Source organism: Chamaea fasciata, unplaced genomic scaffold (assembly GCF_029207755.1).
Source record: "Chamaea fasciata isolate MVZ Bird 193981 ecotype frontalis unplaced genomic scaffold, bChaFas1.0.hap1 SCAF_15, whole genome shotgun sequence".
NCBI classification, from domain to species: domain Eukaryota; kingdom Metazoa; phylum Chordata; class Aves; order Passeriformes; family Sylviidae; genus Chamaea; species Chamaea fasciata.
The window spans coordinates 16,398,903-16,422,798 of NW_027094100.1; the positions used below are offsets into that span (position 1 = coordinate 16,398,903).

Here is a 23,896-nt window from a genome sequence, read left to right on the forward strand (position 1 = left end):
CATGAAGACACACAGGACACTGGTCCCAGGATGTGGGTCAGTGCTGGAGCACAGGTCCTGGGATGCGGGGACATGTGGGACACTGAGGGGAGAGCCCCAAGCACAGGGATGTGTGGGGTCCCACATCACATGGAGGACACAGAGTCCCTGGCTTGGCAGGACCCTGCCATGGGGACACGGGCACAGAGCTGAGAGCAGTGGCATTCAGTGGTGGCCACCTGGAATCATGAGGGGCCCATAACGAGTCCCAGTCTGTCCCACTGTCCCTCTGTCCCCTTCCCAACCCTTTCCCATCCCCTTCATCTCTCACTTCTCTTTGTATCCAGATTTTTCTCTGTGGTTCCTGCACAGCTCATGGCTCTCCCCAATGTCCCATTTGTCCACTTCTTTCTCTTCCCATGACATGTCTGGGGTTGGCTGCACATGTCCTGGTCCCCCTGGTGCGTGACGATGCACAAGGCTGGGCTGGAGATGTGTCACTGGCTCTGTTATTCCCCTTCTTAGCCGGAAAAATGGACTGGAGGTCACCCAGCCACCCACTTTGGTGACATAAGGGAACAATGCAGAGTAGCCCCATCTGCATCAAACTGTGATACCAGCTTGTCAGCCTGACCCTAGTGATGGATCCTGGGGATGTCTGGTCCTGGCAGGGCTGGGCAGGCAGGATGCCCAGTGCCCTGGAGTGCTGCAGTGGGGCAGGGACACATATCACCAGGCTGGGAACCGGCTGCCAGCTTCCTGTCCCACAGACGGGGCACAAACAGCTCCATCTTCCCACTGTGGTTCTCCTGTCTGCCTCCAGCTGCCTCTTGCCCACTTCCTCCTGCCCATGATGTGCCGCTGCGTGACAGCAGCTGAAAATCTCTCCCCCCAGATGCTCGGTGGTGGTGACAACCACCTCACATCTCAGTCTGTCTGGGCACACCGCAGGACTGTGGGCAGGATGTTGGTGTGACGTGGTGGAGACGAAGCGAGGGTGTCAGCAGAGGAAGGGGCTGGTGACAGTCGTGCCGTGTCACCAGCCCTGTGTCAGTTGTGCAGACCTAACTGGCACAGTGGCCACTCCACAGAGATGTCCTGGCTGGTGATGCCACCTGGTTCTGCTGCTGCCTGTGTCACCCTCCTGCTTGGCTGTGCCTGCCTTGGCTCTGCCACCCAGCCCGCCTCAGGTAAGTGCCTTGGTGGGTCTGCGGGTGATGGGGTAGGGCAGGGACACCTCACTGGGACACCCCAATATCACACCCCGTGACTCTTGGAGGCCATGGCTGGGTGTCATGGGGAGAGTTTGAAGCCCTGCTCTGCTGCCTTTCCTCAGTGTCTATGTTGAGAATCTGAGTGAAGACTGGAATTCCCCCAGCATTTCCCCTTTTGGCAGGAAAATTCAGATTACTGCTCTCGTAACCTGAATTTTCCATCCCCCGGATGTGGAGAGAGGGCAGAGGTTGTGGGAGACCTGTTGGATGTAACCAAAGCCCCCTGGGGTAGGGTGTTCTGGGGACCATCAGGATAGAAATTCTGGAGCTGACGTGCAGAGCCTGTCTGGGTATTTTTAGAGCAGGCCAGAAAAGGGATTTGATCCTGAGTTGTTTCTCTGGTGTCCCGGGGCCTTCCTGTTCTTCACTTTTGTTCTTCGCACGCAGCGAAAATCCCCCAACCACAGGAAAATGAGGAGATGTCTCTGGCTGTGGTGGGGAGCTGAGCTGGAGACATGGCTGGGACTATCCCAAACCCGTGCTGCTGCGGGTTTTCCATCTGCCCTCCTGATCCCGTTGTGCTGGGCTGGGTAGGACAAGGGACATCGGCAGCACCAGGGGTGTGGGAGCAGAGCACCCGGCTGGGCTGGCACCGCTGCGGTGGTGGCTGGCACAGAACACAGCACAGCTCTGCAGGGCGAGGGCAGCAGGATGTTGGGGGCTCCCCTGCCATGGGACAGGGAGATGCCACCTCCTGTGTTTGGTGGTGGCTCTGCAGGGAGGGGTGACAGCTCCTGCTCTCGGCTGAGCCTGATGCCTTGTGTCCCCGCAGGGCCGGCCAAAGGGCGATCCCTGATCCGCCTCACTCCCCAGGAGAAGAACGTGTGCTCCGAGGCCTCTGAGGAATATTTTCTCAACAGCACCCTCAGCACTCGCCTCCTGCCTGCCCTCTACTCCGTGGTCCTGCTGGTGGGGCTGCCAGCCAATGCTCTGGCCTGCTGGGTCCTGGCCACCAACTTCAGGAGATGCTCCAGCACCATCTTCCTGCTCAACCTGGCTGGGGCCGACCTGCTCTTTGTCCTCCTGCTGCCCTTCAAGATTTCCTACCACCTCCTGGGCAACCACTGGCTCTTTGGGGACTACCTGTGCCGCACCATGGTGGCCTTCTTCTACGGGAACATGTACAGCTCCATCCTCTTCCTCACCTGCATCGGCCTGGAGCGCTACATCTCCATAGCACACCCGTTCCTGTGGAAGGGCTCCACGTGGATGAGGGGCAAGGTGGGCATCTGTGTGGGCATCTGGCTGGTGGTTGGGCTGGGCATGAGCCCTCTGCTTCTGCGCTCCCACACACACAGTATCTCCAGCCTGAACATCATGACATGCCATGACGTGCTAGAAAAGGAAACCCAAAGGTTTTTTGGCTATTATTTCCTGTCCCTGGTGGGCCTGGGCTTCGGCCTGCCCTTCGTGCTCATGACCATCTCCTACAGCTGCATCCTGGTGCGGCTGCGGGCCAAGGGAGGGAGCTATGGGCAGGTGCCACGTATCCTGGCCCTGGTCTTCCTAGTCTTCATCCTCTGCTTCACGCCCAGCAACGTGATGCTCTTCATCCACTACCTGCTGGAGCCCACGGGGTGCAACAACGGCACCTACGTCTCCTACGCCCTGGTCCTGGTGCTCAGTGCCTGCAACAACTGCTTTGATCCCTTCATCTACTTCTATGTCTCCCGGGATTTTCGGGGCTGGGTCCGGGATGCAGGAGGCCGCTGCCTGCAGGGGCTTGAGGCCTCGTCAGGGAGGTCCACGGAGAAGACAGCCCTGCCCCTGAGGTCCAGCGGGCAGAGCCAGGGCTGCCAAGCTGTGTCCCCCTGCCCCAGGGACGGGGGAGCCTGAAGTGTGTCCACCACAAAGGGCTGGCAATAGACTTGGGAAAAAAATTCCACCTGGATCTGAGGTTCACAGATTTTGCCTCAGTTTTGCTCTCCTGATGACACCAGCGCTACCCAATCCCATGGGACCGTCAGCTGGCACCCCAATCTCCCCATCTGCCAGACCCTGGCATCCCTCACCGCTCCTCCTGCAGGGACCAAACCCTCCAGAGTTCAAATAAACCTTTATTTCTCCCTGCTGGTCACAGGAATAGGTACAAACACCCTTGCTGAGGAGGGGCTGCCCTCCATCGCCAGGACTACATACCAGGCACACACGGCCAGCCCTGCTCCTGCTGCTCCCCCTTTCCCCCCAGAATATGCCACAGTGGATGCAAGAAGGGAAGGGGGGATGGCTTGTGTGTCCTGGCCTGCCCCGCAGGCCCAGTGCTGGAGAGAGGACATGCTGTGTTCCCCCGTGCTGGCCGGCACCCCATGCCCCCTGCCTGGCATGGTGGCGTGCTGCCAAAACATGTGGGCACCACATTCCTGCTTTTGTCTTCCCCTTTACTTGCGTCCCTCGGTGCTGGGCTCGATGACAGATGTGCCACCCACGAGCAAGAGCACAGGTGGCAGCAGTCCCAGCCCTCCCACCAGGGGGTACCATGGCCCACCATCCTGGTTGCCACTTGTCCCTTTGGCTCCCGATCCCAGCCTGGCTTCGGGATGAGGAGGAGGAGGAGGAGGGTGGGAGTTCCATGCTGTGGGAGTGTGGGGTACCCCTCATCTCCGCCACTGGAGTACCCACCATCGCTGCCACCGGGCACGACTTGACCCCCAGGTCGGTGGCCACCCCTCTGGCACAGCAGGTCACGTCACCGGCTGGCCCGGCCCCGGGGGTTGGCCATCGCTCTTCCTGAGGATGACACTGCTGAGCTCCTGGATCAGTTTGTCACTGACGTGTGAGGGAGGCTGCAAGCTCCTTTTCCTGGGCAGCTCCGGGGAGGTCTCTGCCGTGGGGCTGCTCCCCGGGGTGGCTGCCTGCTCCCAGTCCCTGCCCAGTGCCAGGGAAGGCTCCACGTTCCTCTCCAGAGAGGATGTTTTGGTGGGTCTGAGCGTCGGGGTTGGAGCTTTGCTGTTCTCCAAATTCAAGCCCCTTTCGAGGGACACGGCTTTGGTGACAGAGGCACCTGTCACCCTGTGGGCTGGGCTGGCGGGCAGCGAGGAGCGCAGGGCGGCGGCTGGGGGCTGCTCAGGGAATGGGGACGGCTTCTTGGACCTGTCCACGGGGGGCACAGCCACCAGCTCTGCCAACAGCTCCTGCCCCAGGTCCAGTGCTGCCAGCTCGGGGAAGTTCCCCACTTCCTCGTAGACAGGATCAATGTCTGCCTCCTTCTCCTGCTGCTCCTCCAGGGAGTCCTGGTGGATCTTCATGGGCTGGGGAGGAGAGGGGGCAGAGTGAGGGGCACTGCCCACACAGCTCAGCTGTACCCCTCTGTCTCCCCTCACCCTGCCCTCCGTGCACTGCCTGGGGGTCCCTGTCCCTCACTGTGGGACCGATACCTGCAGGGGACTTGCCCTCCACCAGGTCCCTTGGCTCAGGTACTGCTGCCCTTTCTTCCCCATGGCTGAGGAAGAGGGAGTTTTGGTCCCTGCCTGGGCATGGTCCATGCCACTAGCCCAGCACCCCTTGGCAGAGGGTTCCGGGGTGGTGTGGGCAGGTGGGTCCACGCAGAGCACAAAGCCAGGTGAGATGAGGTTCAGCCCAGTGGCCTTTCTAGAAATAACCTGAGAGCAAGGCACACCTAAATCTCTTTCCTCATTGCTACCCTAGGGGCAATGTGTGCCCAACAGGAGAGGCTCTGCAAACTGGGCTGGACTGGTGAGGTCTTGCTTGCCCACACTGGGACCCACATCCCCAGGCAGGGAACACAGAGAGCAGTGGGCACACTGCCCCTCGTATGCCCCACAAGGTGGGCACACCTCTGAGTGCCCAGGGGATGCTGCAGGTGAGCCCTGGCACAGTGCAAAGCCAGCAGCGGATGCTCCACGTGTGCAGGTACTTACAAAGAACATGGACAAAGTCCTTCGCGTGTGCAGGCGGCGCTAGAAACAGAGGAGACGGACAGGGGTGAGCACGGAGAGCACGGGGCAGGGCCACGGGTGCCTGGGCAGGCAGGGCAGGGGCAGAGGGTGCAGGAGCCTGCAGGCACGGAGAGCTGCCACGGACACGGGCACAGACACGAGCATGGCACACAGCACACACAGCACCCATGGGTGCACCGGCCTCTGCAGCCCTGGGGCGGGCACAGTGTCTTGGGATGGGTGCAAGGACCAGGATGGGTGCAGCTGTGGACAGGGGGAGGGGCAGGGGCTTTACCAGGGTCTGGTTGGCAGAGAGCATGGTGGCATCAGTGCTGTCCCCGTGCAGGGGCACCAGCGGCATCGTCCCGAATTTCTGCTTGGCGAGGTCGGAGGAGGAGCGGCGGCGCAGCACCACGGGGCGCAGGTCGTCGTGCTGTGCATGGGGACAGGGTGGGGACAGGGATCATGCCCTGCCAGCCCCAGCCCTGCCCAGCTGAGTGGCACGACCAGCCTGCACTCACCTGAGCCTTGAGGATGCTGGTGGTCCAGTCCCACAGCTCAGCCTGCCCTGAGCACACCAGGTACCTGCAGAGCAAATAGTGGAGAAGCTGCCAGGGAGTGGGGACAGTGGGGCCCATGTCCCCTTGTCACCTTGTCTGTGAGCCTGTAGGTTCATCTACACCCCATGGGGCTAAATCTCCGAAAATCTCTGCATGCCCAAATTGCTGCTTTAGGGCAAGGTGAGAGCTTTTTGGGGCACCCAGCCCCACCCAGGGGTGCTGGTGTGGATGGGGAGGCAGGAAGGCTGTGTGCTAGGGACATGGGTGGCCCCTGGAGCCTGGCTTCGGTCCTGTGCCAGGGACAATGTGGCCCCAGCACTCTGCCTCTCACGTGCCCCAGCTCTGCCCTGACCCCAGGGCCTTGTACCACTGCCCCATGTTGTCCCACTCCCACTAAAACTGGGGACAGATCTCAACCTCTCCCAGCCCCAGGACGGCAGGGGAAGGTACTCACAGCTGCTGCTTGTCCAGGGTCAGTGTGAAACCCCACCTGGAAAGGAACACAAGGCTGTAGGGCAGCACTGCCAAGCTCAGACACAGCCTGGGGTCTGTGGGCAGTGGGGCAGGGGGCTGAGCTCACCCCATGGGCACAGGCTTTGGGGCCAGCTGGAGCCTGGTGTACTCCAGCAGCCGGGTTTGGGTGCCAGGAGCAGGGACTGAGGGATGGGTATCTGCCCCAGTGCCACAGCTGGGAAGGTCCCACTTACTGAGCTGGCGGCTTCAGCTTCTTCCTAATGCCCATGTAAACCTTGGCCGCGTCCAGGGGCCACTCACGCTCTGGCTTGGCACTCTGGAAAAGGACATCCAGGGGGTCAGCCCGGCTCGGCGCCAGCCTCCCTGCCAGAGGGACAGCCACCACGGCGCCGCTCCTGTCCCCAGGCTCCTCCTTCCTGCCTCTCCTCCCACTCCCGGGGCTCAGGTCCGACCCACAGCATCTCCCCGTACCCTCTTCTCCTTGAGCAGCAGCAGCCTCCTGTCCTGGATGACGAAGTAACGCTCCTGAAACTTGCTCCCCAGCAGCTTGGGGGGCTCCTCACGGCATTTCAGCAGCCCACACTTGGGGATCTCACGCTTGGCACCTGCCCAGTGTGGGGACATGTGGGGGGTCATGAGGGGGGCTGGCAGGGGGAGGATTGCAGGGGGATCCCACTGTGGGTCTGGGCGATGCGCCCCTGATGGCTGCAGGGTGGTGAGCAGGGCAAGAGGAAGCACAGGCAGAGCTGTCCCCCTCGGTGACACCCCGAGGGGCTGGGTCCCTTTGTGCTCCCCTTACCTGTGAAGAGACAGCCACCCTCGCCGATGGGCACCTTCCTCACGAGCAGGTACGCGGCGCTGGGCTCCGGGAGCTTGCACCACTGCAAGGCCTGCTCCAGCACCTTCTCCTTGGGGTGCAGGGGCCGCTCTGAGGATACAGGGACACTCTCACCACTGTGCCAGTTCCTGTCCCGTCTGCCATCACCAGAAAGCCACCCCCTGTACCCCACACCTCCCCCTGGCCATCCCCCTGGGCCAGGCCCCTGTGCTCACCCAGCTCCCCGTTCTCCAGCGCCTCAAAGGTCAGCCAGATGTCCAGGCTGGCGGCCACGTTGCGCATCTCCAGCACGTGGTTGGTCAGTTCCTCTGCTGTCATCGTGGGGGACACCTGGGGCCAGACACAAGAGGAGCTGCGGCGGGTGGTGCAGGGTGGGCCCCAGGGATGCCAGGAGCCTGTGTCCCTCCTCACCTGCTCTGGCACAACCGTGCTGGGGGACTCACCTTCAGGGTGACGCAGCAGTCGGGCACCTTCTGCTCCAGGTACACCTCAATGATGAGGTCCCCTGCCTGGGAGAGCTGCGGGGAGAGCAGGTGGAATTGGTGTGGTGCTGGTGAGGGTGCTCAGCATATCCCACCTTCCCTGGGGCTGGAGATGGTTTCTTGGGAAGGTGGGGATGCTTCTCCTCTGGGCAGGAGCGTCAAGGTGATGGGCACAGTGGAGATAAGAGGGGGAGCGTCCTTTCCCAAATGTGGATATGGGACAGTGGGGACCCAGGGTGGGCAGCTGGGAGCGTCCCCATCCTCCAGTCAGTCCCCCCAGCCCAGGGGTCCCTGATGTGGTGGGGGCCAACAAGCTCATTCCCAGTACCTGGGTGTCCTTCCAGGTGGTGATCAGGCTGTTCTCCAGATCCATCTGGGATACCTGATCCTCATCAATCTGCCAGAGGAAGGGTGCACAGGATCGGTGTGGAGCAAGGACACAGGGCCAGGATGGAGGGATGCGGGGGGAGGCAGAGGGGGATCCAAGGGGGTCTGGATCAGACCCAGCATGGAGGGGCTGCAGGCCCCTGCTTACATTGAAGATGCTGACGTAGTTGTCAATGAGATCTTCCATCACCTTGACCTCGTGCTCCCCTTTGCCATCGGTCTGGAAGAGGCTGGGTGCGAAGAGCAGCGACAGGTTCTTGGTGCTCATCTGGTTGAGGTCTGCACATTTCTGCACCCTGGCACGAGGAGCACAGAGGTGAGGGGCTGGTCCCGCTCAGGGTGGGGTTTCAGCCCCAGCCACCCTCCTCTGCCTCATTCAAACTCCCCTGAGAAACAGCCTGGATGTCCCCAGCCCCTCAGCAGTGGGAACTTCAAACCAGGCAGTTCCTGTTTTGAGAACTTCCCTCTGCTATCAAACCAGACAACAGCGCTGCCTCAAACTGTGACTCAAGATGGGAATTGAGTGTTCTCTGTCTTTCTGGGGCACTGGATGACAATTACATCCTACAGCGTGGTGTCCCTTAGTCCCAAACTTCCTGTCGCTCCCCCTTGCTGCAGGATGACTTTGGGAACATTCAAGGTGTTCCAGACATGTTCCAGCAGCAGCTGTGTGGGTGGAGCAGGTCCTGGAGCCCTCCCTGCCTCTTAGGGATAGGAGCCAGCCTTCCCTGGGCAGCAGGGAGACCCCCACAGTGCTGGCTGGAGCAGGGGACCCTGAGGGTAGGGCCCCACTGACCGGTAGAGGTGGCCGATGAGCGCAGCCAGGGTTTTGTGGTTGAGGCGAGGCAGGCGCTGGATGAGCTCCTTGTACCGCTCCAAGCGCTGCGGCTTCGAGGAGATTTCTGCAGAGAGGAAAACCAGACCCAGCCTGAACCCAGCAGATCCAAAGCTGACACCAAGGCTGGCAGCAGGACCCCACCCAGAGGAACGCTGGCCCCAGGGAACCCAGTGTGGAGCAGGGCTGGGTCAAGGAGGTACCTGCAGCCTCCTTCCACTGCGGGTGCAGCTCCAGGGTGAAGATGGGATCTTCCAGCTCCCGAAAGAACCTCTTCAGCACGTCGGTGACATCCTCGATGAAGTTGTCGCTGATGCGCAGCTTGACGTTGCGGGCGTCCCGCCGGAACTCCTCCATCAGTACCTTGATCCGGGACTTGGCCCCGTTCTTGCGGTAAATCCCCTCGTGCCGCAGCCCTGGGACAGGGACATGGGGTCACAGGGGCCGGGTCCTGCTCAGAGAATCCCTCACGGAGCTGGTGGCCCCGGGGCGGTGCCTCCTGCCTGGATCCATCAGCCGTCCCGAGGTGCTGGAGGGTGCTGTGGTGTTCTGGGCTCACCGTACTGGGTGATGAAGGCGATGCAGGAATCCACGATGATGGGGATGTCCCCCCGGCTCAGCTGCTGGTCCCTCAGAGCGTTACCTCGGCCCCCCGCTGACGCCTGGATGTCACTGTACCATGCTGCCGAGTCTGCCCGCGACAAGCCCTGCAGGTGAAATGTCCTGAGAACAACAAGGGCAGAAAAGAGGGAATGAGGGTTGTTACAGGGGCAGGTTATCCCCTCCTGCCTGTGCCAGGGAGCAAGGGCTGAGCTGAGAGACACCCTACTCCACCCAAACACCTCTGCAATCCCCTCAGTCCCAGCCCTGCTGTCCCAGTAACTTCCCCACCAGGGATCTGGGATCAGCATCGGCCCATCCAGCAGTGCCTTCGCCCTGGGCAGCATGCCGAGGCTGCTTGGCTCATTCCCCATCACCCCCACGGCCAGGACTCACCTCCCCATCTCCACCAGGACCAGCAGCTCCTTCTTCTCCGGGGTGTCCGTGGGGGGAACCAGGCCTGCGTTGGGGGAAGAAGCTGAGGAGTCAGAGCCACGCAGGGCCACCAGGCGGTGCCTGGCCCGGGCTGTGACATGGCTGTGACTCACTGAGCTCCTGCAGGCGCCGCAGGTTGATGCTGTCCTCGGCGCCGTCCTCCTCGGCGGGGCAGATGAAGAGGTGGCCTTTCTGCAGGATGAAGAAGGCCCGCTGCCAGCGCTCGGGGTTCAGCATGCACTTGTAGCGCAGCTGGCCCACGCGCTGGAACTCGTAGCCCAGCAGGCAGTGGCAGCTCACGGGGGTGAACCACTGTGGGATGGAACAGGAGATGAGTGGGGTGAAGACAGGGCTCCACCCCTAAGGGCTGACCCCCGCGAGCATGGGGGGAGGTCACCAGTGAGGATGGGAGCCCCTGGAAAGGGAGAAGAGTGCTCCCAAGAGTGGATGAAGAGTATGGGGAGCTGTGAGGAATCACAGTAGGGAAGCAGGGACAGAGTTTGGGGACATTGGGGCTGGCTCACCTTGCCGATGGCACTGGCCCAGGCTTGCAGCGTTTCAGGCCCATCAGTTCCCAGCTGCTGCACTTTTTCCCCAGTGAGGAAGAGGTCAAGGGTGAAACGAAACCTGCAGAGGATGAACCAGCCCATGAAGACAACCCTGTCCCCGACCCCAGAGCCAGAGCAGCCACTGCACCAAGCAGGGAGCCCAGCCCTGCTGGCTGTGTGCCCCACGCTTTCTGGGGGTACCTTTCAGTGGGGCCGGGGCTGGTGACTGCCTGGTGGGCTCTGTTGACCCCCAGGGAGATGAGATCCCCGCTGTCAATGTGGCCCAGGGGCTCAGGGCATTTCTCAGTCTCGAAGAAGAGCAGGGCTCTCTCCAGGGAGCACCACGTGCGCTGGAAGTCTGCAGGAACGGGGTGTCAGTGGGCACTGGGGTGGGCACCCTCTGCCTGCCCTCCCACACTGCCCACACTCACCCTCTTTGTTCTTCCTGGCCCCTGGGAGCTTCGGGGGGGCCGTGGCCCTGTACAGGTACCCGCTGTGTGTCACTGGCTGGGTGATCTCGTTGTAGACGCCCTCTGGACCCGGGTCCCGTGTGCGGGGGCTCCCTGTGCAACACAGCACTGAAGGTGTGGTGGGAGCAGGCACCAAATTGTGGGTACCAGAGGGAGATCCCACTCGTGCAGGTGTAGGCAACGGGGTGTGCAGGCACGGGGTTCCCTGAACAGGGACTCCAGAGGAACCCACTGATCAGAGATTCCAGAGAAATCCTTAAACAGGGTGGGTCCCCCAGGGGGCCACCTGACACTCTGGGTGTCCCCAGCCTTGGGCCATGCTAGGAGGGACAGGGCCAGCAGCAAAGAGGGATTTTCTCCACCACACCACAGCTCGAGGGTCCTCCTTACCTGAAAGGTTCCTGGGCCTTTTGCTCTCTGGTGCCCACCAAATGTCAGGCCCCGGGGCCGCCTCGCTGGCAGCAGGATCAGAGGCCAGAGCAGCCTCCGAGGATGAGAAGAACTGCAGGATGGTCTTGAGCAGGGCTGGTCCTGCCACAGCAGTGCACAGCGCCTGGGGTGAAACAGGCACATTTAGGGACCACATCCTGGCTCATGGAGACCCCAGCTCCCTCCCAGGGCTGCTCCAAGGCAGCCACACCAGGGCACAACCTCCCAAAACCCGCCTGGCACGAGGGAGTGAGCACATGCAGCCAGGCAGGAGGTGCTGGCACGTCAGCCCAGGAGCTCTGGGGTGGCTGCCAGCACCTCGAGGTGTCCCCTACCTGCAGCACCTCCTCCTGAGTGGCGTAGTGTGGGTGGGGCAGGCGGTACCGCCCCTCCCGGTACTTGCGGGCGATGAAATCCCGTCTCTGCTCGGCGCCGCTGTCCGGGGTGATGGCCTCGGTGGCGGGGAGCCGAGCGGCCCAGAACCGGTTGGCTCGGTCATTTCCCAGCACGATGAAGAGCTATGGGAGAGCCCCATGGTCAGCCGAGCCCCAGGGCCAGCAGGAGGAGCAGGATTCCCAGTGTTCCTGAGGGAGACCGTGGGGCTGCTGCCCTGCCCGAGGAGCAGCCTGGCCTCTGGGCACACCATGCCCTGCCCTGAGTGACTCACCTGCACGATTTCATTGTCCCCGAGTGCATCACCTGCATGACTTTATTGGCCCCCCTGAATGCCACACCTGCACGATTTCATTGCACCCCTGAGTGTCTCACCTGCACGATTTCATTGGACCAGACGCTGGTGTCCAGCTTCAGGCTTTGCACCTTGGAAATGGTGGAGCCCAGGCTGCGGTGCTGCCCTGCAGGGAGCAGGAGAGTCAACACCCCCCACCTGCTGGGGAACTGGGCCCCAGGTTATGCCCCCACCCCAGCTGGCACCACGCCTGCCCAGGCCAGGCCAGCCCACGCCTCCAGGATGCCCCTGTGCCCCCCGGGAGTTATCCCACCTGCACACTGCTTGCAGATGACCACGCACAGGTTGATGGAGGCCCAGTCGGGACTCTGAGCCCAGCAGTCAGCGCAGAATTTGTTTGCTTTGTTGGACCAGATCTTCTCTGCCACCTCGTAGTCGTAGAGCATCTCGGCAATGGCCTCCTGCAGCGCTTCCATCCACTCCCGCTTCTCCCGCTCCGACTCCGCCACGAAGCTGGGAGCGGCAGCACAGGCGGACCTCAGGGGGCGGCAGCAGCCAGCAGCGCCCGGGCCCAGCCCCCGAAGGCTCCTCCCTCCTCATCCCCCCCGGCTGCCGGGGTACCTGAACGTTTTGGAGGGGGTGATGAGCTCGAAGCTGCGGCTCTTGGCCTCGCGGATGGTGGAGCCGCGCATCTCGATGAAGCACATGGCGATACCCATTTTGAAGAACTGCAGTTCAGAGGGACAGAGGTGTTGGTTCTGCTGTCTGGGTCTGCTGCACCACCCTGGGCATGCCTGTGCTGCTGGGGCTGCAACAGCCTGTGGGACCCCCAGCATCCCACCCCTGCTTTGCCTGGACAAGCCCCTGCCACCCTCTCAGCCACCTCTCCTCTGACATAAGGCACCCTGCAAATACTTTATGCCTTCGAATGAAAGGCAAGTTCTGCCCACAACCCCTGAAATGTGGCTGTCCCGGTCCCTTCCTTTTGGGGATTTGAGTCAGGGACGCTCATAAAACAAACATCAACATGAGCCAACAGCTCAGAGCTGATGCTGCTTAGTGCACAGCAGGCAAGCTGGAAGTGAGGTGATGGAAATAAAAACAGGGGTGCTAAGTTCAGCAGAAAGGAAGTGGGGCATTCTGTGGGCAGCAGCAGCAGCAGCGTGGGAGGTGACAGGGACCAGCGGTCACTGCGAGTCCCCTTGCAGCAGGTATGGTTGCTGCTGGTTCCATGGCCATTGATCCAGCTGCCCTGGGATGAACTGGGATGCTTGGTGTGACCAGGACCGAACTGCCTGGTGGAGATGATGATAATTTGGTGATAGTGAGATGATTGGGAGGGGAGTCCACTCCTGGTACCCATCACTGCCGCCCTGGGAAGGATCTCGTTTCCTGCTCCGCCATTCCCTTTTTCCTGCCCACATGTTTCCTCTCTGCTCTGCCTTTGGCACCAGCCCTGGCCCAGCTCCCTCCATCCCTCTCATCCCATGTGGGGGTCTGCTCTGGCCACGAACCTGCTCACTCTTGTACAGCCACATCTCAGGCAGGCTCAGGGCTGCGAAAACCTTGGATTTCTGGCCCTTCAGCTCCAGGGTTCCCGACTTCTGGCAGTGGGCAGTGTTGGCAGGCCGGGGCCGGGACCCCACCAGGCGCTGCTCCATCACCTTCTTCTGCAGCGTGGAGCACCACTCATTCCTCTGGGCTGGGGACCAGGCAGGAGGGAGCAGGGCTGAGCCCTTCCCAACAGCCCGGGCACGGAGCAGAGCACCCAGAAAGCAGGCAGGGGGTGTTTTGGGGATGGGGTGAGAGCTGCTTGCGGGACACTCTGGCTGGAGAAGGGAGGCAGGGATGGTTCCTTAGGGCTGGGGGGCCCTGGCCCGGGTTTTCACTCACCCTCATTCTCAGCACGGAAGACAAAGATCCGATGGCTGGTGATGACCTGGAACTTGTTGTCCTTGGTGGAACGAGCCATTTCAATCACAGACAGTGGGATCACTCCTTTGGGATAGGGCTCCTGGAACAAACCCCAGGTGCGGTTACCTCCTCTCCCCTTCCCACAGAGCACCTCCATGACCTGGCATATCCTCCACATCCCATCCAGGAGCCCCAGGCATGACCTGGTACATCCTCCACGTCCCCTGGCTGCTCTGCTGGTGCTGCCTCACAGCACAGCCTGTGGGCACCAGCAGCCAGCTGGGTGCTGGGGATTCAGGAAGGGATGGACCCATGGCTGGGACCCTGTTTCCAGCAGGACCACCCCTTCCCTGCTCCCTGTTGGCAGAGGGACCCTTGCTATCCTGGGCTCCCTGTGGCTGAGGCTGTGCTGGGAGCCTTCCAGGCATCAGCTGCTCCACCCTGGTGATGGCAGAGCACTGCTGGTTCCTTCCAGAAGGACAAGGGGAGGCAAAGGGGATGTGGCAGCTCCCCAGGAGGTGTTGAGGCTCAGCATCGCCACCCTGCCCCACGGTACCTTCTCACTGCTGAAGTACATCAGGTTCTTCCCATCGAAACGGACGTAGCGCCTCTGGAAGACATAGTTCCTGTTGGGATGGCAGAAAAACCGTTGGGAAGGGGATGATTCCCCCTCGCAGACCCTTCCTCCTCCCAGGCATGGCTGCACAGAGGGCCTTGCAGCACAGCTGGGGTACCCAAGAGGTTCCTCTTCCAAGGGCAGCACAGTGACCAGGGCAGCCACCTCGCCTTGCCCCAGGGGGCTTTACCTATGGGGGCTGCCCCTGGATCCCTGGAAGTGTTCCAAGCCAGCTGGACGGGGCTTGGAACAACCTGGGATAGTGGAAGGTGTCCCTGTCCACGGCAGGGTGTGAAATGAGATGGTCAAAAGGCCAAGGATGATCTAAAGGCAAAGCCTGCTGTGATTCCACATACCCCTGAGGGGACAGCTTGTCCAGCCAGCCGCTGAGCATGGTGGGCCGCGGCTCGGACAGCGACGTGAAGCTGGCGTAGGGCGAGATGGTGAGGTCATCCAGGACCTCGTCAGGGTACAGATGGGCTGGCAGGCTGAACGGGGAGCCCTGGGCACGGGGCGCCTCCACGGTGGAATAGCCCTCGGTGTCGTTGTGGGCGATGCGCTCGATGAGCCGGCTGCGGCTCTCCTCGTCCTCGCTGCGGCCCTCACTGCTGCACTCGCTGCTCGTCCTGAGGAGAAGGGGCTGTGAGGCAGCTGAGCAGCACAGCAGGGGCCTGGGGAAATCCCACCCCAGCTGGGGACACCTGGCACTGCTCCTGGCCTCATCCTGACCTGCCTGGGGCACCCAGGGGTGTTGGGGTTTGCATATCTGTGAGTGCTCAGGAGCCCCGTGGCCACTAGCTGCCCGAGGTCAGCCAGTCCTACATGAGGGCACAGAGGTGGGGCTTCCCTGCTTCAGGGAACGTCACATGGGCCACCACCACGTCTCCAAACCCCTGGCATCACCTCCTTCCCCTCTTCACAGGCAGCAAAGGAGGCCAGGCAGATCCCCAATCCCGTGTCCTGCTCCCCACTCCACACCCACCCCAGCTGCTCCCTCCCTCTGCCCTCCAACACTCCCGGCACTGTGAAACTCCTGCCACGACTCCTTTGTGCCCGCTCTTGTGTCCAGCCGAAATGCTGGGCTGGTGGAATTCCTGCATCCCTCTCCTTTCCTTGGGAAGCCATGCTAAAGCCCCAGCCAGGCCTGCTGAGGCTCTCCAGCCATAACAATACAAGGAAATTATAAAAATAAACTGCTAAGCCTGCCCCTTCCCATCAGCCCTCTCAGCCAGGCGTTTTTCTTCCCCTGGAAAGGAAATGTGCTGGAAAATGTCTGACAGCGCCAGGAGCTCATGGGGGGCCTGCCCAAGTGCAGTGGTGATGGGCAGGAAGACAGTTGTGGCAGCTGGGACACCCCAGCACCCACGGGAGAGCATCCCTGCTAAATTCCACGGTGGAATTCAGTGCCAGGGGGAGGAGGAGGTTCCTAAAAAGACAATGAAGATCATACAATAATTGTCCCAGCTTCTGTCTGAGGAGCACCTGAGCAAACTGGGCATCTCCAGGGTGCAGGGTGAGTGATGGGAGCAGAGAACTCATGAGGACTGAAAGGACTCTCCTGGCCATCACTGCTTCAGCCACAGGAGCTGGGTGACATCAGGCAAAGCCAGCAGGAGCAAGGGGCAGAGCCATGTGGGAAAGGAGCAGGTGAACTGTGGGAATCCTCCTTGGAGATGGGGACATTTTTGGAGAAGGAACCCACAGAATGTGAGAAAGTGTCTCCAGTGTAAGTTCATGAGAAGCTTCAGGACCAGGAGGGCGACCCCAAACACCTCCCCTCATAAATTCTCCCAACACCTGGCTTTGGACACTGCCTCATCCTAGGACAGGCCCTGGCCAGGCACTTTCTGAGGCCACTGGACACCAGATGTCCCTGATCCACACAGGACAGAAGCAAGCCCTAAATCTGCCTGGGAAGATGCTGGGCTGGAGCCATCCCACTGGGGTCTGCTCCAGAGAAGTGGGGGGGTGGATGGGGCTGAGGAGGAGATGGAGAGGGAAAACGGCCTGTTTGGTCCAGGAAAGACAAGAAATGGCCCTGGGTGGCTGCGAGGCTCGGAGCACAAGGAAGATTGCTGTTCAACCAGCACAACAGAGCCTTGGCAGGCTGACTCCTCTGGCTGCACTCCCAGCCTGGTCTGCAGATGCTTCAGGAAGGACTGGACAGGGAACGGTGTGGCTGGAGGACTCTGTGAGTCACAGGCACTCAGCAGCCTTGAGTGCCAGGGTTGAGTGGGAGGCAGACCCAGGGAATGGGTCAGGGCAAGAGGAAAATGGGGAAAAAAAATCCATGACAGCCCCTTCCTGAGCTGTGACTTCAGTCAATGAAACTGCAAAGAGATGGAGGCCAGTGAGCATCTGTCGGGGACAAGTGAAGCCCACGGTGCCTGGTGAGCCTGACCCAGCCCCCTGAGCTCCACGGGGTGACACTGTCACTGCTGTGCCACCTCTCTGTCCTGCTGAGACTGATGGCTGGAGCAGGGCACCAGCAGTTCAGGGGGCTGAGCATTACCAGCGGGGATGAAGGTGCTCAGACTCAGAGCAGGTGAATCCCACCCTACACTCCTGCTGCACCCTCAGAGACCCAGCTCCCAGTTTGCAGGGAATTTTGCATTCCTCTTCCTATTTCTGAGGATATTTTCTTGCTGGGGAGGCAACTCTGTCCACCCCTGACACTGACAGTGCCCACACTCCAAGCCAGGGAGCAGCGTGGGCCACACAAAGCTCCCCCAGAACAGAGCAAGGGGAGTTACCACAGGCAGGAAAAGGGGGCAGAAGGGCCTCTCTGAAGTTTGGGACTGGGAAATATTTCCCATGACAAGTGGATTGGTGGGCTGCAAAGGACGCAGGTCGTTCCCAGTGACACAAGGATGAGGACTGGCTGAGCTGGACAAACACCAGTGCTGCAGGGGAGGATCAGGAGGTCCCACAGAGGCAGCAGAGCTGGGGCCAGGGCTGGCCAGCAGCCCCTCAGCAGCTGAGCAGATCCCACAGCTCTGCTCCAGGGAGCCGTGGGGGGACCAGCGGGGTTGGGTGTGGGAGGAAAGTGCTGGAGCAGCTGGATGCTGGAGTCTGTGAGCACAGTGCAAAAGGTCCTCGAAGGCTTCTCTGTCTCCTGTTCCACCCTCCACACCCCAGCTATGTTGGTGCTTGGGCTGGGAGAGAAAACCTGTGAGCTGCTGTCCCTGACACTGCTGATGGTCACATCCTGCCTCTTCTCAGCTGCAAAATCCCACAGCTGCAAGTGTCTGGCCAATTCCCTTGGGATGTCCTGGATCCCAACTCCTCTCTGAGCTGATTCAGATGCTCCACGGGAGATTTCAGTATTTCCCTGTACAAAACTCCAGTTCCCAGGTATTTGCAGTTCCCTGTCCGTGGCTGGGATCTGTGCCAGTGACTCAGGTGCCACTGGCTCAGGTGACACCGCAGTGCCACACACCCAGAGCACCAGAGGGACTGCAGCCACACGGGGCCAGAGGGGCAGGGCCATGGACACGCACTGGCCACCAAGGCCACAGAGCTGCAGCTCACCTCCTCTTCTCTAAGCAACACAGGAAAAGGAACCCTCCCCATCTGAAATGGGAAGAGCAGCTTTCCTTCCTCTTTCTGAGATGCTATCAGGAGTTATGGAAAGTACATTTCAAAAGTGTTTTAAAGGTGCCCCTCACAATTTCACCGTCCACCACCACGGAGTGACTGAGCGGCAGATGCTGATCTGATGCTGCTGGAGCCTTCAGGGATTGCACAACCCCTCATCTGGAGCTTGGAGCCTTCTAATTCCTGAGCAATCCCCACTCCTCCATGGTGTTTCCCTGTTCCCAGAGGCCAAATCCAGGTTCCTCTGGGTGCACAGGTGCCCAGTGCCACTGGTGCTGCCCCAGCTGTGCACTCAGAAATCTCTTGGCAAGCACTGTCCCCCCAAGGGCCACCCACCAGCACAGCTCCTTCTCATCTCCAAACCCGTCAGCTCTTCTAGAGACTTCTGACACCATCCCAGACACTCCTGATCAGCCCTGCTGTAGGGAAAAAACCCCCACCCCCTCTCAGGCTGTCGCCAGGGGTGTGCCCTGTACCCTGACACCCAGCCCAGCCCCTCTGGCCCAGAGGAGCTGATCCCTACCTGCAGCCTTCTCTCTCCAGTTCCAGCTCAGACACGGCCTCGTAGCTCTGCTCAGAGGAGATGCCAACACCCTGGGAGGACAGAATGGTCACATCTCCTGTCCCCTGTGTCCTGTCCCATCCCAGAACCCCCCTCAGCCTGCTGGGCCTACAGTGCAGGGGCTCAGCCTGTGACCCTCAACCCAAAACCACAGAATCTCCTGAGCTGGAAGTGACACATTCAGCCCAGCCCTGGCCCTGCCCAGACACCCCAGCAATCCACCCTGTGCATCCCTGGAGCGCTGTCCACACCCTCCTGGAGCTCTGGCGGCCTCGGGGCTGTGCCCATTCCCTGGGGAGCCTGGGCAGACCCAGCACCTCTGGGGGAAGAACGGTGGCCTCAGCAGCTGCAGCTCCCGACTTTGCAGCAGCTGGTGGGATGCAGAGTGACAGCAGGGGACAGCCAGCACCCCCACAGTGTCCCCTCACCTTTGGTTCCCGGGGTGGGGCCACATGGCCAAAGAAGGTCTCGCTGTAGGGGCTGACAGGCAGATCATTCACCTCTGTGGGAGGAAAAGGCATCAGTGCTGCCTGCGGTGAGGGAGAGACCAGCCAGGACTCCCAGTCCTTGAGAGGGACCCCCCAAGCCCACCACAGTGCCCCCCAACACCCGGGGCACCTGACACGGTGACACACGGGGGGTTGGAATGGGCCAGCGCAGTCCCCGAGCATGGCAGGGCTGGGGACAGGCAGGGTGTGGGTGAGCCTCTCCCCCCTCCCCGAGGACACCCTGCTGTGCCCCGGGGGCTCTCACCTGGCTTGCTGGTGGGTCTCTGTGGGATGGGGGGCAGGGCCCCGCTGGGCCAGCCAGGTCTGCAGGAAAACAGGACGGGGGTTACTGTGGCTGGGCTGGAGTCTCTGGTGTCCCGTCTGGCCAGACAGGAGCTGCTGGACCCTGCTCCCGAGCCTGGCTTTGTCCCATGGAATGTGCAGCATTCCCTCCCTGCTCCCAGTGCCCTCCTTGCTCCCTTCTCTTCCCAACCTGGAGCTGCTGGGCTGTGTTTTCTGGGCCTGTGGGGCATTTCCCACCTCAGCATAACTCCCCTCTGCCATCTCCCACCTCGTTCCCAGCAGGAGCCAGCCCCAGAACCCTCCCGCAGCCACCCCCTCACCGTGCTGGGGACCCCCAGCCCTGCTGCCAGAGGGGCAGAGGAAGGGCAGCAGCCTCTCCCTGCATCCAGAAGGAGCCACCGAGGGGCCCAGAGCCGTCCTGTCATCTCAGAGCGATCCCAGCTGCCGTATGCAGAGCTCGGGGAAGGCCCGGGGAGGGTGCTGAAAGGGCTTGTCAGCACCTGGAGGCAGGCAGGGCCAGGCTCTGGGGTGGGTCTCGGGGGTGGGGGAGCTCTCTGGATCCTCATCTTTGCCTGCTCTGCCTCCCCCCCCCCGCCCCGTCCGCTCCCAGGGCTGAGGGAAAGCATCGGCTTACTCAGACTTGTCCTCCGGCTGGGTCTGCTCCTGCGGGGACACAGCCGGGGGCTGAGGGACCCCCGCACCCCGGGGCCCGTCCTCCCCTCGCGGGTCCTCCGCGGGTGCGGACGGGCGCTCGAGTCCTTCGTAGATGACGTTGGACACCATCTCCAGGCGGCCCTGCCCCGAGCCCGGCTGCGAGGCTGCCCGGGGGCACGGCGAGGGCTCTCTCCTGGCTGGGGCGGGCAGCGGAGGGCCGGGGGCGGCGGGACCCTCCGGGCCACCGCCAGGGCCGGGCTCCGCTGCCGCGCCCCGGTGTCTGTGCCGCGGGGGGACGCACGGGACGGACGGCGGGCATTTCTCCGATGTCTCCGGGGTTTGTCCGTGACTCGGGGATGGCCGTGTGTCCTCCCGAGCGCTGTCGCGCCCTCGCAGCCGGGACGCTATCACACCCATGGCCACGGCTGCCCCCGGATCAGCTTCGGGCTCCGGGCTCTCCAAATCCGTGGAGCTCTCCCCTGGCACAAACCCTTCCAGTACCACAAAGGCTGCTGGTGCCCTCTCGCTGTCCGGGCCCTGTGCTGGCACCGCGGAGCGTGCCGGGGGCACGGGCACTGATCCCTGCTCTGCCTTAGAGCGAGGGAAAACCGTCCTCGGCTTGGGAACCGGCTTCACGGCGGGAGGAGCAGGGTCCTTCTCTCCAGGCGCTGCCTGGCTGGGCACGGTGACACGCGGCTGCGTCCCAAAGGCGTCACCAGTCCCTCCCGGCTCTGCTCTCATGGCATCCTTGCCCGCCTGGGGGGCATCCAGGACCTCCGTGCCTCGGGAATGGGTGTCTCCTGCTGCGGGTCTCCCCCGGGATGGACTCAGCACCTGAGTCTGCTGCGCCAGGGCGAGGATCCTCTTGCGGTGCCCGGTGGCGGTGATGCCCATCTGCTGCAGGTGGTGGCTGCCCAGCGAGGTGGCATCTCTGGCCACGTGGTATCCATGCTGCCTGAAGACATCCCGGTACCTCTCCAAGTGGATGGTGGCCAGCCAGTCTGCAATATCCGAGTCAGGGCCGCACGGGGAGCTCATGGCCCTGGGGTGCCTCTGCGACGGATGCTCAGCCCATCATCTGTGCGAGGAGGGGAGAGAGGGGCTGAGGAGGCAGCAGGAAGGGAAAGGGGGTGGGTTCAGCTGCCGTGAATCCCGTGGGTGGGAGCGCGGGATGCTCCCAGAGGTGCCCACACCTCGCTGCTGTCCCCGCAGCCGCTCACCTCCCAGCTCCAGGAGCCGGCATCCTGTTGTTCCCCAGCCCCAGCCTCTGCACCACTCCCCGGGGTTGCTGGAGCCGGATCCTGGCCCCGCTTTGTCGGCGGGGCCGTGACCCGAGCCCGGGCAGGAACTGAGCGTCCGGGGGCTCACGGGGGAGCGGGCGGTGGAGCCGATGCCGAGCGCTGGGACACGCCGGGCTCCGCGGGGCCGGGCGGGCAGGCCAGAGCCGCGCAGCCGCGGGGGTGTCCCGGGCAGATAACGGGGGGGAGCAGCGCGGCCCCTCCCAGGGGATGAGCTCCTGTGCCGGCCAGCTCGGGGAGGGCTCTACGGCCGGAAGGGCCAGACCATAATCTCTCTCTCTCGCTGCTGGCGAGGGCATGGGAGAGGTCAGCATGACTCACGGGCAAACAGAGGGGGGACAGCCTCCCACCCACCCACCCCCGGCCGGGCCGGACCCCCCACTGCCAGCACCCGCACATCGCACGGCCAGGCTCGGGTGCCACCAGGGACGCAGAGGCCGGAGTGATTGGCCAGCGCAGCCGCGGGACACGGCGTGCTGAGGGCCTTTTTCCCATGAATCACGCAGCTCCGCACTAAACCATCTGTGCTGACTGTGCTGCCACTGGCTCTTTTTCCAGTTCCTCCATTTCCCTCTATTGTTCGGCGCAGGCTTCCTTCCTGCTGCCTGCACGCTCCCACGCATCCCCTGCCCCCTCCCGCAGGAGCTGAGTCCCAAACCCGGCCGGGGAGAGCCGGGCTGAGCCCCCAGCCGTGCCCAGCGCCGGCACGTACCCGCTGGCCTGCCCGGGCAGGGGCTGCGTGGGTGCCATGGGGAAGTGCCCTGGGAGGCTGCCGTGTCCCCGCCAGCACGTGGGGACGCTGTCAACGAGGAGGAGGGACAGTCACGGCACGGGCTGGGACACGGCGAGCAGGACAGGGGGACAGGGCAGCTGTCAGGCTGGTGCAGGACCGACAGAAAAGGCAGGGCAGGGCAGCGATGTCCTGCAGCAGTGTGGGCTGGGTGTCTGTGCCCCGGGGTTAAAGGGCTGTACCCACTTCTGCCCAGCAGCTGGGGCCGAAATGGGGCAATTTCCCCCTTTTTCACGCCTGTATCGCCCTGAGCGATCTGCGGCCGGCTCTGCCCTCTGCCCGCCCTGCCTGGGGCTTCTCCAGTGAGGAGATGGCTCCTGAGACCTGCCCGTTCCCGGGGTTCAGGGGCCGTGCCGGGCACCACGCTGTGGTGTGGCACTTTGGGGCAGTGCAGCCGTGCCCACGGGCAGTGGCACCTGACAGGCAGGTGGACATTATGCCTACAAACCCATGCCCAGGTGGCACAGTGAGCATGGACTGCCCCAATCCTGACCCTTCCCCACCGTCCCGAAATCTGTCCCATCCATCCCCTGCCACCCTCGCGGTTGTCCCTCACCTCTGGCGGTCCGCAGCCCCCCGGGAGCAGCACGGTGGCAGTGCCGTGTGGGTTCCGGGGCCACCCCTCTCTGGGCTCCAGGGTGATGCCAAGGCAGTCCCGTGCAGGAACTGCGGCGGGCTCCGCGGCACCCAGCCTGCGCCTCCCACTGCAGGTCCCTCCTCCAGGCCAACCCTCTGGTCCCCATCCCTGTCCCACCCTCTGTCCTGTCCCTTCCCAGGCATGACGCTGCTGTGCTGTGTCCTGTCCCTCAGCCAGGCCCTGCCTTCCTTTGGGCTAAACTGGGGAACAACAGGCTAAAATGTTCGTGCTGACGGGGGGACTTGGGAGGGCTGGCACTGGGGCTGGGTGGGTGAAATTTTGGGAATATCAAAACCTTTGTGCTGTGGGGATGCTGGGAGTGCAGCACCTCATCCCACGTCTGGTGCCCCGTGGGCAGGGGGTCGTGGAGCGAGCTGAGGGGCAGGATGACAGTAGGGGCTGGGGTGGAAGAGGGGCATCCAGTGGGATTCTCTCCTGCAAGGAGCCTGAGCTTTCAGCACAGACTGGCCCAGCTGCTTTTAACACAAAACTTATTGCAAGAGCCCCATCGGGGTTGGTGGTTGGACCAGCTCAGTTGTTACCCAACCTTGAGGGTGTCATATCTCACTTCTGATGCCATGGCTGATAACCTCTCCCTGCCCTGTGAGGGCTCAGAGCTGAGGACATCCTTGCTCCAACTCAAGCAGGTCCTTCCCCACCCAGCAGTGCCCCCATTGTGGGGGTGGTGTGGGAGGGCCACCCTCTACAAACCCCTGAGTGCAGTTCAGTGGGGAAAGGCAGGTTCTCACCTCAGGCTGCTCCTGCAAAGCAGAAGCAGAATTCAGCACGAGCCTGGCAAGGCTTTTGCCTTCCTCCCCTTTCTCCACAGCTGCTCCAGCAGGGAGTGACACATCCCCCGAGCATGGCAGGGTGACCCCATGGCCCCCCTTGTGGGTGGGGTGTGGAGACCCTCAGGGTGTGCAGGGACCCTGTGGCCCTGCAGGGCAGACCCTGCCATCCCTCTGCCTCTTAGAGGAAGCTGTTTGGGACTGCTGTTCTTGGGAAGGCTGCTGAGGTCTGTGGTGTGAATGGGAGGGACAGAGCACAGATGATGTGTCACCATCTCTGTCCTGCTGTGCTGCAGGCAGTGCAGCAGTGAAGCACAGTCTGGCTCTGTGCAGCATCTCCACAAACAGAATCCC

General features: G+C 62.3%; 2 protein-coding genes across 3 annotated transcripts; one reads left to right on the plus strand and one right to left on the minus strand.

The window, feature by feature from the left end:
- Nucleotides 1-1,072: 1,072 nt before the first annotated feature.
- On the plus strand, nt 1,073-4,501 carry LOC136297531 (proteinase-activated receptor 3-like). Its single transcript, XM_066197471.1, has 2 exons — nt 1,073-1,169; nt 2,026-4,501. The coding sequence occupies exons 1-2, from the start codon at nt 1,073-1,075 to the stop codon at nt 3,087-3,089; spliced, it is 1,161 nt and encodes a 386-aa protein (XP_066053568.1). The 3' UTR covers nt 3,090-4,501.
- Nucleotides 3,293-22,767, minus strand: ARAP3 (ArfGAP with RhoGAP domain, ankyrin repeat and PH domain 3). 2 transcript variants are annotated; one of them, XM_066197395.1, is made up of 34 exons: nt 22,674-22,767; nt 20,010-21,107; nt 19,338-19,396; nt 19,013-19,086; nt 18,546-18,616; nt 14,782-15,051; nt 14,366-14,435; nt 13,789-13,909; nt 13,410-13,597; nt 12,517-12,623; nt 12,209-12,408; nt 11,976-12,061; nt 11,543-11,725; nt 11,169-11,331; nt 10,740-10,871; nt 10,510-10,666; nt 10,285-10,387; nt 9,874-10,072; nt 9,722-9,785; nt 9,285-9,448; nt 8,929-9,141; nt 8,687-8,792; nt 8,039-8,186; nt 7,832-7,900; nt 7,465-7,539; nt 7,237-7,351; nt 6,983-7,111; nt 6,655-6,788; nt 6,417-6,499; nt 6,164-6,199; nt 5,671-5,734; nt 5,445-5,582; nt 5,132-5,170; nt 3,293-4,501 (listed from the first exon to the last, which is right to left on the minus strand). In XM_066197395.1, exons 2-34 carry the CDS (start codon nt 21,065-21,067, stop codon nt 3,935-3,937), a joined length of 5,385 nt encoding a protein of 1,794 aa, XP_066053492.1. In that variant the 5' UTR covers nt 21,068-21,107; nt 22,674-22,767; the 3' UTR covers nt 3,293-3,934. The 2 variants fall into 2 exon arrangements, with proteins under 2 accessions (XP_066053492.1, XP_066053494.1); XM_066197397.1 differs by lacking the exon at nt 22,674-22,767 and adding an exon at nt 21,250-21,354.
- Nucleotides 22,768-23,896: the final 1,129 nt, after the last annotated feature.